This window comes from Penaeus chinensis, chromosome 27, assembly GCF_019202785.1.
Source record: "Penaeus chinensis breed Huanghai No. 1 chromosome 27, ASM1920278v2, whole genome shotgun sequence".
In the NCBI taxonomy this organism is placed as follows: Eukaryota; Metazoa; Arthropoda; class Malacostraca; order Decapoda; family Penaeidae; genus Penaeus; species Penaeus chinensis.
Genome location: NC_061845.1, coordinates 14810450 through 14822949, shown reverse-complemented (window position 1 = coordinate 14822949; position 12500 = coordinate 14810450). Strand labels below are relative to the sequence as shown.

General features: G+C 43.2%; 1 protein-coding gene across 1 annotated transcript in view; it reads left to right on the top strand.

Moving 5' to 3' along the window:
- LOC125039308 (histone deacetylase 4-like) overlaps positions 1-12500 on the top strand; it is a 167903-nt gene that overhangs the window by 6828 nt on the left and 148575 nt on the right. The window contains exon 2 of the mRNA XM_047633147.1: positions 2040-2715. Coding sequence (XP_047489103.1) covers positions 2325-2715 — 391 coding nt within the window. The 5' untranslated portion in view covers positions 2040-2324. The remainder of the gene's footprint in view (positions 1-2039; positions 2716-12500) is intronic.

The following is a 12500-nucleotide window of genomic DNA, read 5'->3' as shown; positions in this document are numbered from 1 at the left end:
TAGTTACTTAGAAATGAAGGGAAGTGCAAAATTAAATAGGATATCGGGAGATAAATGAAAATAGATCAATAGACAAATAGATATAGATATGTGCTGTATATGTTAATATGAGATGGTCGAGATACGTGTTTTAGGCATTGGTATTGAAATAACAAAAGCCGTGATGTTAGAAATTACCGTGTGAAAATTTATCTAGCAACGAAATACCGAGAGAGAGAGAGAGAGAGAGAGAGAGAGAGAGAGAGAGAGAGAGAGAGAGAGAGAGAGAGGGAGGGAGGGAGGGAGGGAGGGAGGGAGGGGGGGCAGACAGACAGACAAACAAACAGACAATAGAAGAAGAGATCGTGGGAGGGAGAAGAAAGGGATGGAAAACAGTTAAGGAATAGAGGGAATGAGAGAGAGAGAGCAGAGAACAACTAAAAAAGAAACCTCTAATTATATACTTCTTACTGTGAGCGTGTAATCCCCCCTCCCCCATCTCCCCCCACCCAGTTCGTCCTGCGGTCGCCCTCAATCGAAAGGGAGAACAAGTAGAAATAAAGACAAAATAAAAACGGTAAAAATCACAAATAAAACAAAAAATTCACAAGAGCGGGAGGCATGTTGCCGGCTGGAAAATTCAGGATTGTTTGAGCCATCCCCCGTGTGTGTGTGTGGGTGTGTGGGTGTGTGCGCGTGCGTGCGTGCGTGCCTACGTGCGTTCATGTATGCAGCTATGCATATTCGGGTTTATAAATAGCACGAAGGGATAACCACCACGAGCGAGGGACTTTCCCCGAACGTTTTCATAAAGTTGCCATAAATTTACGTCCAATTGGAGTCAAAAGAAACGGACGGAGAGAAAAAAAAATCCGTGTCCAAAATTCCGACGTAAGTATTTATGAATTAAACCCTATGTCTACTTAGTTTCCATATTCATTATTTTCTCTTTGTTAACGAGGAAAAAGATACTTGCAACACCGAATGAGCGGTAAAGGGTAAAGCTTCTCCGGCGAGTTCGAGCGTCTACAAGCTGTGTTTGGTTGCTGTGGAGGAGGATTCGAACTTGGGGGGGGGGGGGAGGAGGAGGAGGAGGAGGAAGGAGAACGAGAACGAGAAGAAAAAGAAAAGAAGAAAAAGAAGGAGGAGGAAGAGTAGCTGAGAGAGATGATGATGATGAGGAGGAGACGGGGAAAAGGGAGCAGGAGGAAAAAGAGAAACTAAGAGAGGAGTTGGAGAAGGAGGAGGAGGAGAGAATAGAGAAAGGGGAGAAGGAAGAATAAAAAGGAAGAATAAAAAGGAAGAAAGGGGAAGAAGGGTGTGCATAATGTTAAGAAAAGGCAAGGGATGAAAAAATCGAGGATATTTCCTTTGCAGACTCCAGGAGTGGAACAAAGATACCATCGAGTGTGTTCTGTTAAAAAAACAGAGGTCAAGTTAGAGTGGAGGGACTCGGTGTGATGAGGAGAGACAGGCAGTCAGTCAAACAGACAAACAGACAGACAGACAGAGACAGAGTACAGTATAACACGAACAAACTTAGAGATGCATGGAGTATTTGATATTGAATCAATGCACTTTAGCTGTGATTATATATGTATATATATATATATATATATGTATATATATGTGTGTATATATATATATATATATATATATATATATATATATATATATATATATATAACACTTGTTCTTGAAAGAGACTACGATTTACACAGCTGTATACGCACATCTGTTGAAACTGATTGCAGTCGGTTTCATCGGGCGGGAACTAGAAACGCCTAGATGGAGAGAGAGAGAGAGAGAGAGAGAGAGAGAGAGAGAGAGAGAGAGAGAGAGAGAGAGAGAGAGAGAGAGAGAGAGAGAGAGAGAGAGAGAGAAACGAAGAGAAAGAGGAAGGTGACAGAAAAAAACAAAAAAGAAAAAAATGAAAACTGGGAGAATTTGTGCCGTGTAGCCCGGCCACATCCAGCACATTTCGCGCTTCATTTGTGACACTTTTTCACCTCAACATTATCATCCCAAAGTAATGTTTGTTTTTTTCCTATCCATTTCAGAAATGTAGATGTAGATTGCGTTGAGGTAGAATAGAGACCCAAGAGAAAAATATAGTGTTTAATAAGATAGAAAAATAGACTCGAGTGATCACGTGACAGGTCATGGTCGAGCCAGGGACGAGATCGCGTCATCGTCCTTTTTTTTAAGTCCAGATGAGAGAGAGAATCGGGAAAGAGATCTCTCGCAAGTGAACCACGCCTGGAAGTATAAATCTATTTCTCTATCAGTTTTGTATTGGGGTTATTTTTTTTTTCTAATCGTGTGAAGTAGTTCGAGCCGCCAGCATGTTGGTGGCGATCCCCGAAGTGCCGGAGACGAGCCACCAGCAGGCCACCGCGCCGACCTCCAGCGCCGTCATCACCACCACCACCACCAGCGCCAACCACAGTCTCCCGCTCAAGCACTGCGGTGTCCTCCTCAATGGGGGTCTGGAGTCGGCCGCCGGGGGGGACGCCGCTCCCCCAGGTGACGCCGAGGGAGCGGGGGTTGGGGAGGCCATGATAAAAAGAGAGATGAAGCCGCCGATTTCGGCCGCGATCCCGAAGTCTCGTAATCACCGGCGTACGCCACCCACTCCCCCTGCCCTCTCCCCTTCCCCCCCGGCTCTGACTCCGCCTCCTAATATGACGTCACAGCCCTCGGTTACGCCCCCGATGCAGACCGACTTAGCTACAGGTAAGATTTTTTTTTTTTTTATATATATCTTCTTGACCATCTAAGTGTTGATCTGCAAGGTGGTAAACTGTGTGCGTGTTAATATTCAGGCTTTCTCTCGATCTGTCTACTGTCTTTATTAGCCGTACCTGTTCATCTGTTTTAGCTATCTATATGCATTATCTTTCTCTCTTTTTCTCCTCTGTTTTAACTATCTCTGTGCATTATCTTTCTCTCTTTTTTCCTCTGTTTTAACAATCTATATACATTATCTTTCTCTTTCTTTTTCTCTTTCGCAAACTTTACATTATGGTATTCTCTATTCGACAGTTCTGCTGGAAATCTTGCGTAGGCCTTTAGAACGTCCAACAGTATAGAAACAGTGTAATACTTTATGTTACACCTACCGGTACTTAAGATATCTGAACAGCACGGATTCTCTCTCTCTCTCTCTCTCTCTCTCTCTCTCTCTCTCTCTCTCTCTCTCTCTCTCTCTCTCTCTCTCTCTCTCTCTCTCTCTCTCTCTTTCTTTCTCTCTTTCTCTCTCTCTTCTCTCTCTCTCTCTCTCTCTCTCTCTCTCTCTCTCTCTCTCTCTCTCTCTCTCTCTCTCTCTCTCTCTCTCTCTCTCTCTCTCTCTTAAGGAAGAGTACAACACAGTAAAGGGAACACACGAGACGTTGTCTTAGGGCAAGCGCTGAGTGCGGTGTCGCGTGTCCGGCCAGCCAGCCCTGGGAGGACCTGAGGCTGGTGAGGGTCAGACGAGGTCAGCTGAAATCGTCATCTAGGTCCTTGCTGGGCCGATGGTTCCAAATTAACACGGGTCTTTTGGTCTAATGGCTTACACATACTCTCTCTCTCTCTCTCTCTCTTGACACATGACCCATCTCCGCCGCAGTCCTGTTGTAAGATGGTATTTCCGCGTTACATAACTCGTTTTCTTTTCTCACATGTAAATTACATACGTGTATTTTATTCAGTATATTTCAAAATCGGCGATATATGAAAATGACTCTAAAACTCTACCTTTCTGACGTGAAAAGACTCTGGTGAATATTTATTTTCTTTCCACTTTCCGTCAAGGATCGAACGTTCGCGAACATTTGGAAAGGATTTTACAGCGGGAGAAAAGTGGGTCGCGTTACGCCGCTGTGCGCCTGGGTATTGCTATGAATATGTATTTTTTATCTAAGGCAGAATTTATTGTTTTTCATTCCTGTTTTTAACTATTTACCCGGCGACTGTTGAAATGAGTTGGTGTTTTATACCCTTAGCTAGATTGTATTTTTTTCTTGTTTTTGATTCCAACCGCTAATATGTAAGGATCTCCTCTTCCTATTTTTTATGTACTTATGTTTTATGTATCCCGCATTATTCTATTGTGAAAATATGTTTATCAAAATGTATATCTGTATCATCATGAATTTTGTTAGTTTTTTTTTTTGTGCGAGGAGCCACTTGTTCGTCTAACAGGTCTTTACCTCTTCGATGTTGGGTCAGGGACACCGCTTGGCTTTAAGAAAATCTCTCTAAATATATTTATCTAGTTTGCCCCTTCTCCGTCTATCTATTTATCTTTTTATGGCCCTCTCCGTCTATCTTTATCTATTTATGGCCCTCTCCGTCTATCTTTATCTATTTATGGCCCTCTCCGACTATCTTTATCTATTCATGGCCCTCTCCGCCTATCTGTTCATATATTTCTGGCCCTCTCCGCTTATCTATTTATATATTTCTGGCCCTCTCTGCCTATCTGTTAATCTATTTCTGGCCATCTCCGCCTATCTGTTAATCTATTTCTGGCCCTCTCCGCCTATCTTTATCTATTTATGGCCCTCTCCGCCTATCTTTATCTATTTATGGCCCTCTCCGTCTATCTTTATATATTTATGGCCCTCTCCGTCTATCTTTATCTATTCATGGCCCTCTCCGCCTATCTGTTCATCTATTTCTGGCCCTCTCCGCCTATCTGTTTATCTCCTTTGGTCTATCTGTATATCTACGTTTCTTTGTTTTTTTAATTATTTTTCTGTTTAGTAATGCAGTACTGGTATCTGTCATTTTTTAGATATCTAATTTTGATTATTAAGGTTCTTGGTGTGTAAAAGAGCGAGGAGGAGGGAGGGAGTGGGATATAGGAGGAAGAGGAGGGTGAAAGGGAAGAGGAAGAGGGAGGGAGGAAGGTGGGAGAGGGCGAGATAAAGGAGGGAGACGGAGGGATGAAAGTGAGAGAAGAAGGGAGGGAGGAAGATCAGGCGAGAGCGAGAGAGAGAGAGAGAGAGAGAGAGAGAGAGAGAGAGAGAGAGAGAGAGAGAGAGAGAGAGAGAGAGAGAGAGAGAGAGAGAGAGGAGAGTAAACGAGAGGCGAGGAGAGGACAGAAGAGGAGAGCGAAATAAAAAGGAAGAGAGAGAAAGAAAGAGAGATCTTACACAAGACTGTTGAGGTAGGTCATCACCAATGCTAAAGGCGTCCCAACTGTGGTGGCGCATATGCTGTGATTTTATTAAGGTCTTTTGTGGTGGTGAAATAGTCATCATGATTTTCAGCTTTATTTTTTCTTATAATCTTCATTTTGTATGCATTACCATCATCGATATGAGTTTTATGATCGTTATGTAGGATGTTATAATTATGAAGATAATGATCATACTACTACTAACAATAATGATAATAATAATAATAATAATAATAATAATAACTATTATTATTATTATTGTTATTATTATAATAATTATATTATTGTTACTGTTGTTATTGTCATTATTATTGCGATTATTATTGTTATATTATTATAATATTTATTGTTATTATTATCATTACTGTTGCAATGTTGTAATGTAAAATGAGTTATGTAAATGGTTTTAAAAGTTTTGAAGGATACGAGACTCAACATGTAAAAGAAATAAGTCAATAAAACATATATTAAAAAAGTCTTACAATATAAAACAGTTACAATAAATTAAAACTTAATGTTAAGCAATGTTAATAAATGTTAATGTAGAGCTTGAACACTATCAATACCAAAAAGAAAAATAAACTTAATCTCTATCACTCTTAAGTTATTTTCCAACTGAAGACAAGGAAAAATCGTTTGGAAATCCTCAAAGCCATTCAAATGTGACGCAAGAATCGACATTAAAAAAAGTCCAGGAATACCCGAAGTCCTTCGAGGAGGCCATAAGCAGGCGAGTGAGAATTATATAAGAGAAGAGCGGAGGCATTCCGCGGGGCTCCTCCGGCCCGTGTGCTGAGAATGCGAGGAGGCTGGGCTTGGGGCGCTGATTAGGAATTGCATGCTATTGCTAGTGCACTTGGATGTTGGGGTGCACTCTTGCAGACGTCGGCACAGGCACAAACATAAGGACAGGCACGGGCACAAGCAGAAGCAGAAGCGTGTGTATATATACTGAAGCTATCATTTCCCTTACATCTTCCACTCCCTTCCTCATCCTTTCCCTCAAACTACTTTCACGCTCTATAGCCATAATTCGAAGGCTTCCCAGACATCCCACGCTTCAGAATTATTGCCTGCATGCATTGCACACTCAACACTCATACTTTAAACCTCATGATTGTTGCACGCTGACCCGAGTCAGAGGTTCACTAGGCTGAGGAGGGATGAGGGATGGTGGGCGAGGGAGAGGGAGAATGGGGAGGGAATGGGGGGTTGGGGAGAGGGGGAAGAGGGAGTACGGGGATGTTGGGAGGGGTGGAAAGGGAGAGGGAGAATGGGGGAATGGGAGGGGGGGATGAAGTATTGGGTATGGAGAGAGAGGGGAGATGAAGTGTGGGGGTATGGGGGGGAAGGGACGGGGGAGAATGGGTATGTGCGAAGGGAAAGGAGAGGGGACGAATGTGTGGGAGGGAAGGGAGAGGGAGTGTGGGGGCGTAGGGAGGAGCAGGAGCCCCACACGCCCTGGCAACCGAGTGCGGAGCGGAGGACCGCGAAGGAGCCGTGTGCTCACTACTAATCGTCTTCCTCGAAACCCGAAGGAAATCTCGACTCGCATATATGAACTTGTAACGGCTCAGGCGCAGACATGCACTCGTACATGTATATGCGCAAGTGCACGCGAAAGCATAAGTACATGCAAAATACATGCATAGGCACCAGCACTCGCACGCGCACACACACACACACACACACACACACACACACACACACACACACACACACACACACACACACACACACACACACACACACACACACACATATATATATACACATATACACACATATACACACATATAAACACATATAAACACATATACACACATACACATACCCTCTCCCTAAACCTGGCCCTCTCCCTTTCCCTTTGCATCTCCCTTTCCTTCTCCTTCTCCCTGTCCCACTCCTCGTATCTCTCCTTTTCCTTTTCCTTTCTCCTCCCCTTCTCCCTCCCCTTCCTCACACGCACGCACTCATCATTCCACAAACAGGTTTATACCACACTAACCTGTTAGAATTACGCTCTTTCTCGCCCACCTTTCACTGACTTCATAAAGGCTGTTTACCAGTGTTACCAGACTGATAGCATCACCTTGGCTTATCTTGCGTATATTTTCTCTTATCTTTGGAGAGGTCGGCGACGGTGATGTTCGTAACCGTGCTATGTTGGAAATGTTGGCATCGGCTTTCGAGAGGTTTAAACGTCCAGAAAATAGTTCATATGGATAGGAGTAAAGGACGTGTGGCATGTTGTGGCAGCGGTGGTTAACAGAGCAAAACCTCAGGGAAACGAGTCAGTTTTTCGTATCTTTTCTGTTTTGTTTTGACTTGTTTTGTACTATCCCTCTTTTTTTAAAAATAAATTTTGCTTTTCCGGGTGTTTTTTTCTCTTTCAAGTCTTCGGGTAATTTGTTCTTTCATTGCAAGCTGTGTGTTGCAGAAGCATCGGCCAGTGTGCAGCAAAGTGGTTGAGGGATCTTTTGCATGGCTGCGGAGAGTGGCTATCCGTTCACCCTTCTAAGATTTCTTCTCTTGATTTGGTTTCTTGTTTGTGCGTGTGCTTGTTTGTTTTTTTGTAATACTGGCTTGATACCATGCCTTTCATTATTCCATTCAGGTCTTTTTATCTTATCTCATCCTGCTTATCCATCTCTCCTCCTTTTTAAATGCTTTCTTTCCAATTGCGCCTAAACACTTCTCTTTTTCCCTCATCATCCTCGGTTCCTCTTTCTCTCGTTTTCATTTTTATAGCTTCTATTCTTCCGCTCTCTCCATCTTCCTTCTCTTGAATCCCCCCCCCCCCCTTCTCCTTTCATTGTCTATGCTTTCCCCTTTTCTTCGTTCCAATCTTTCCTCTTCCTCCTTCTGAATTCCCTCTCTCCCTCCCTCTTTTGTTTTTTCTTCATTGTCATCCTTCCTCTTCCTCTCCTTCTCCAACGCTTCACCCCCCCCCCCCCCGCCTCCTGCTAACCTTACCCTTGTATCTCAGTCCTAGTTTCTTCTTTTCCTGCTTCCTCATTCTACAATATTTCTCCCTCCATCTCTTCCTCTTCCCTTTCTACTTCTCCCTCCGCTCTTGCTTTCGTTTTCCCTCCTCTCCCCTTTCTCTTTTCCTCCTTCTTCTCCTTTTTACTTCCTATTCCCCCTCCCCCCCTCCTCCTACTCCTCCTTATAATCCTCCTTCCTCCCTCCTCCTCTTTCCTCTCTTCCTCCCCTCCTCCTCCTTCCTCTCCTTCTCCTCCTACCCCTCCTCCTTATCATCCTTCCTCCTCCTCCTCCTTTCTCTCTTCCTCCCCCTCCTCCTCCTCCTTCCTCTCCTCCTCCTACCCCTCCTTCTTATCCTCCTCCTTATCATCCTCCTTCCTCCTCCTCCTTTCTCTCTTCCTCCCCCTCCTCCTCCTCCTTCCTCTCCTCCTCCTACCCCTCCTTCTTATCCTCCTCCTTATCATCCTCCTTCCTCCTCCTCCTTTCTCTCTTCCTCCCCCTCCTCCTCCTTTCCTCTCCTTCTCCTCCTACCCCTCTTCCTTATCATCCTCCTTCCTCCTTCTCCTTTCTCTCTTCCTCCTCCTTCCTTTCCTCCTCTTCCACCGGCTCTCTCCCCCAGAAGACAGTTCCCTCGGCAGCTCCAGGCTTCATCCAGTATGTTCCCTGGGCAGGTAATGGAGGCGCGTGGTGAGGCTATACTTAGTAACAGGTCAGCTGTGACTCCGCAGGTGGGTGCAGATCTGTTGGAGGTGTGGGGGGGGGGGGGGGGGGTAGGAGGGAGAGGGGGTTGGGGATAAGGTGGGGCTGAGGAGGGCATGGTGGGGTTCAGGTGGGGTTGGGAAGGAGGGGAACCGGGGGGGGCGGGGGGGAAGAGGGGTTCAGGTAGGGTATGGAGAGGGAAGGGGGTTGGAGTTAAGGGGATGATGTAGGAGGGGCGTTCAGGGGGGGGGGGGATATGTTGCACCATCACCCACGCTCCCTCGTCGCTCCTCGCTCGGATTCCCGTCTGTCTTCATTTTCTTTCTCCTTTTTTTCTTCTTTCTCTCTTTCTCTCTTTCTCGCTCTCTCTCTCTCTTTCTCTTTCTCTCTCTCTTTCTCTCTTTCTCTTTCTCTCTCTCTCCCTCTCTCCCTCTCCCTCTCCCTCCTTCCCTCTCTCCCTCCCTCCCTCCCTCCCTCCCTCCCTCCCTCCCTCCCTCCCTCCCTCCTCTTCCTTCATTCTTCTCACCTTCTCTCCATTCCTCCTTCTCTCCCTCCCTTCCTCCTCTCCTTCCCTTCCTCCTCTCCCTCCCTCCTTCTCCCTGCCTCTTCCCTATTCTCTCTCACACACACACACACACACACACACATACACACACACACACACACACACACACACACACACACACACACACACACACACACACACGCACACAAACACACACACACACACTTTCTTTGCTTGAAAAAATAGTCATGCAACCAGTCCGGCAGACAAACAAACAAATACACTTACAAACAGTGACCGACCGACATACAAAAAAAGAGGAAAGAACAAAACCCACAGAGAAAGGGAGGGAACAGGAAGAGACGACGAGGGAAGAATACTAATAAATACGTAATTAGAACATGGGCGAAAACAGGTATGCGAGATCGCTGATCGAGAGGGGAGACTATGATGTTTTTTCCCCAGTTTTTTTTTTTTCTTTTCTTTCATTTTTTTTCGCGATGTGGACAGTTTATTAACTCTATCTGTGTATCTGCTTATATATATGTTTTGTTGGTGTTGTTTTGATTGGTATATTAACTGTATCTATTTATATCTCTGTTTCGTAACTTTTTTCTATATTGTTGTGATCTGTTGAAGCTTATGAACTGGTTTTATATCTTACTATGTTAAGATACAGATTTTTATTGTATTTTCCTATTCTGATAATCGTGGTTTATGAGCAGTGTCTCTTTATCTATCCTTCTATCTCTCTGTATATTTTTTTCCTGTTCATGATTTGTTAAGTGTTTTTCTTTTAGCGATGTCTCATTTCTCATTATATATTTTTTTAATGCTGGTAAGTTTATTAGTAGCATCTGTTTATCTATCTGTCTATTATCAATTGTTTTTTTTTTCTGTGGCGAAACTCTTGCTTCTGTGATTAGTATTGTTATTTGAGGTAATGAGCTGCTGATTTTGCCATTTGTAGGGAATATATCTGTTAATTCTACTTTTAGAAGTAGAAGTGAGAGTGTGCAAGTAACGTATATAAGTAACGGATGTAGTGATAACACGCACGCACGCTCCAATCTAACCCTGAAATTATGCTTTATGTTTACTGGCTGCTAGACTGAGAATAAATAAAAAGGAAGCTATGTTCATCTCTAGCGAATTAGCAAAATGTAGACCTACACTGAAAAGAAGAATCGTTTATTTAAGTCCTCGTGTTGTTACCTTCGCTATGCTGCAGCTGCTGTTTGGTTTTATTTACTCTTTACTGTTTTTTGGTGTATTATGTTTGGATTGTTAAATGTTAGTGCTGTTGATTATTCATACTGACTGCTGTTTATATCGTTTGTTGTTTATATTGATTGTTTTTTGTGGTTGATGTATATGCTAAGTATTCTTTATACTGTTTGATATTGATTGCTGTTACTTGTTAATTGATTATATTATGTTGTTATTTATACGATTTATTGTCTTTATTTTTTGTTTCTAAAATTCTTGCTCTTTTCCCTCTTATCCGCAACCAGTCGGGTCACCAGGTCAAAAATTAATAAAGAGGAAAAATATGTAATGGAGAGAAATTAACAAAAGGTAAAAAAAAGGAAGTATCAAAGGAAATAGAAGAGATTGAGATTAATATTGTTGAGCTACAAAGAAATTAAAGAAAAGATGAAATAGGATAATCCCAAGAAAAAAAAAGTGATATAAAACTAAGAAAAATATATATAGGCTAGACAAAAATGAAAGCAGGAAAAGACACAGAAAAAAATAGACGTAGAACATCTAAGATAGAACGTAAAAAATATATAAATAAATCTAGAAGAAAGATAATACAAAGATAAACAAGATAATGAAAACAAGGAAAGAGAACCAGAAGCCGAGATATATGTTCGAAGTATTTTTTTTTTCTCCTCGGTTCAGCCCGGGACAGGAAATGCCATCTTGCTTGAAGGATGTTGGATATAGACTGGTTATGTCGCTCCCTCTATCGGCAGTGGGACATGTGTCATGGCGGGGAGAGGGCGCTTTCTCTCGTTCCTTCTTCTTCTCTTTCGTTTTCTGTGGTTTTTTCTGTAGATTTTTTTTTTTTTCTTGTCTTGTTTTGTTTTTTTGTGTTTATTTTTCTAATGGGTTTCGTCGTTTAGTTTGATTGGTATATGTGTTTGTGTTTTTTTTTTCTTTTTTTTCGCTTTTCTCTCTCTCTCTCTCTCTCTCTCTCTCTCTCTCTCTCTCTCTCTCTCTCTCTCTCTCTCTCTCTCTCTCTCTCTCTCTCTCTCTCTCTCTGTCAATCGCTCGGCCCCACAGAATCCACCTCCACATCCTCTTCCTCCTTTCCCTCCCTCTTTTCCTGTGCCTCTTCCTCCTTCTCTTCCTTGCCCTCCTCCTCCTTCTTCTTCTTCATCGTCTCCTCCTCCTCCTCCTCCTCCTCCTCCTCCTCCTCCTCCTCCTCCTCCCACCCCTGCTCTTTTCTCCGCCTCGTCTCCCCAGCATTAGACTCATTTTTTTTGTTTTTTTTTTGTTAAATAGTCTGAATAGTATTATTAGTCTACGCGACAGTAATACTAATTCACTTCCTTATCAGTGCCCTGTATATGTTGTCGGTCTGTCTTTTATTATTGTTTGTTTATTATGCCTTTTTAAATCATTTTTTTATTTATTTATATAGTTCCATTCTATTTCACCGGATCAGACAGTAGGTATAATTATTTAATTTGTTTTTCCTCAATGAGTTTTAATGGAGGGCTTAAAGGTCGCCAATGAATGACAGTGCGAAGGGACCGTACAGACAGCAACGCATTCAGAGTCATGGCACACTGCTCAGCGCTCCACAACACCCACGTGGGACCCGGGTCAACCCTGGCTATGACTGCGAGTGAAGAAACTACACTGAATGCCTGATAAATCAAAATTTTCCGAAAGCATTATACTTCGTGGGTCTCCGAGTACACATGATTCCAGCAGCACGCAGTACTCTTGGTTAGCGAGAGTACTGCGGCGTGCGTGCATTGCTTCATTTGCTTATACATGCATTCTAGGAGGCGGAGAAGAAGAACACAGGCACGAACAACAGGTTTGGCGAGGCTGGTTCACTTCTCGGCTTAGCTGGAAGGCAGTTGCAAGAGAGGAAGAAAATTCGGTGAAGGGAATCTCGAAAAAATAGAAAAAGAAATGAAGGGT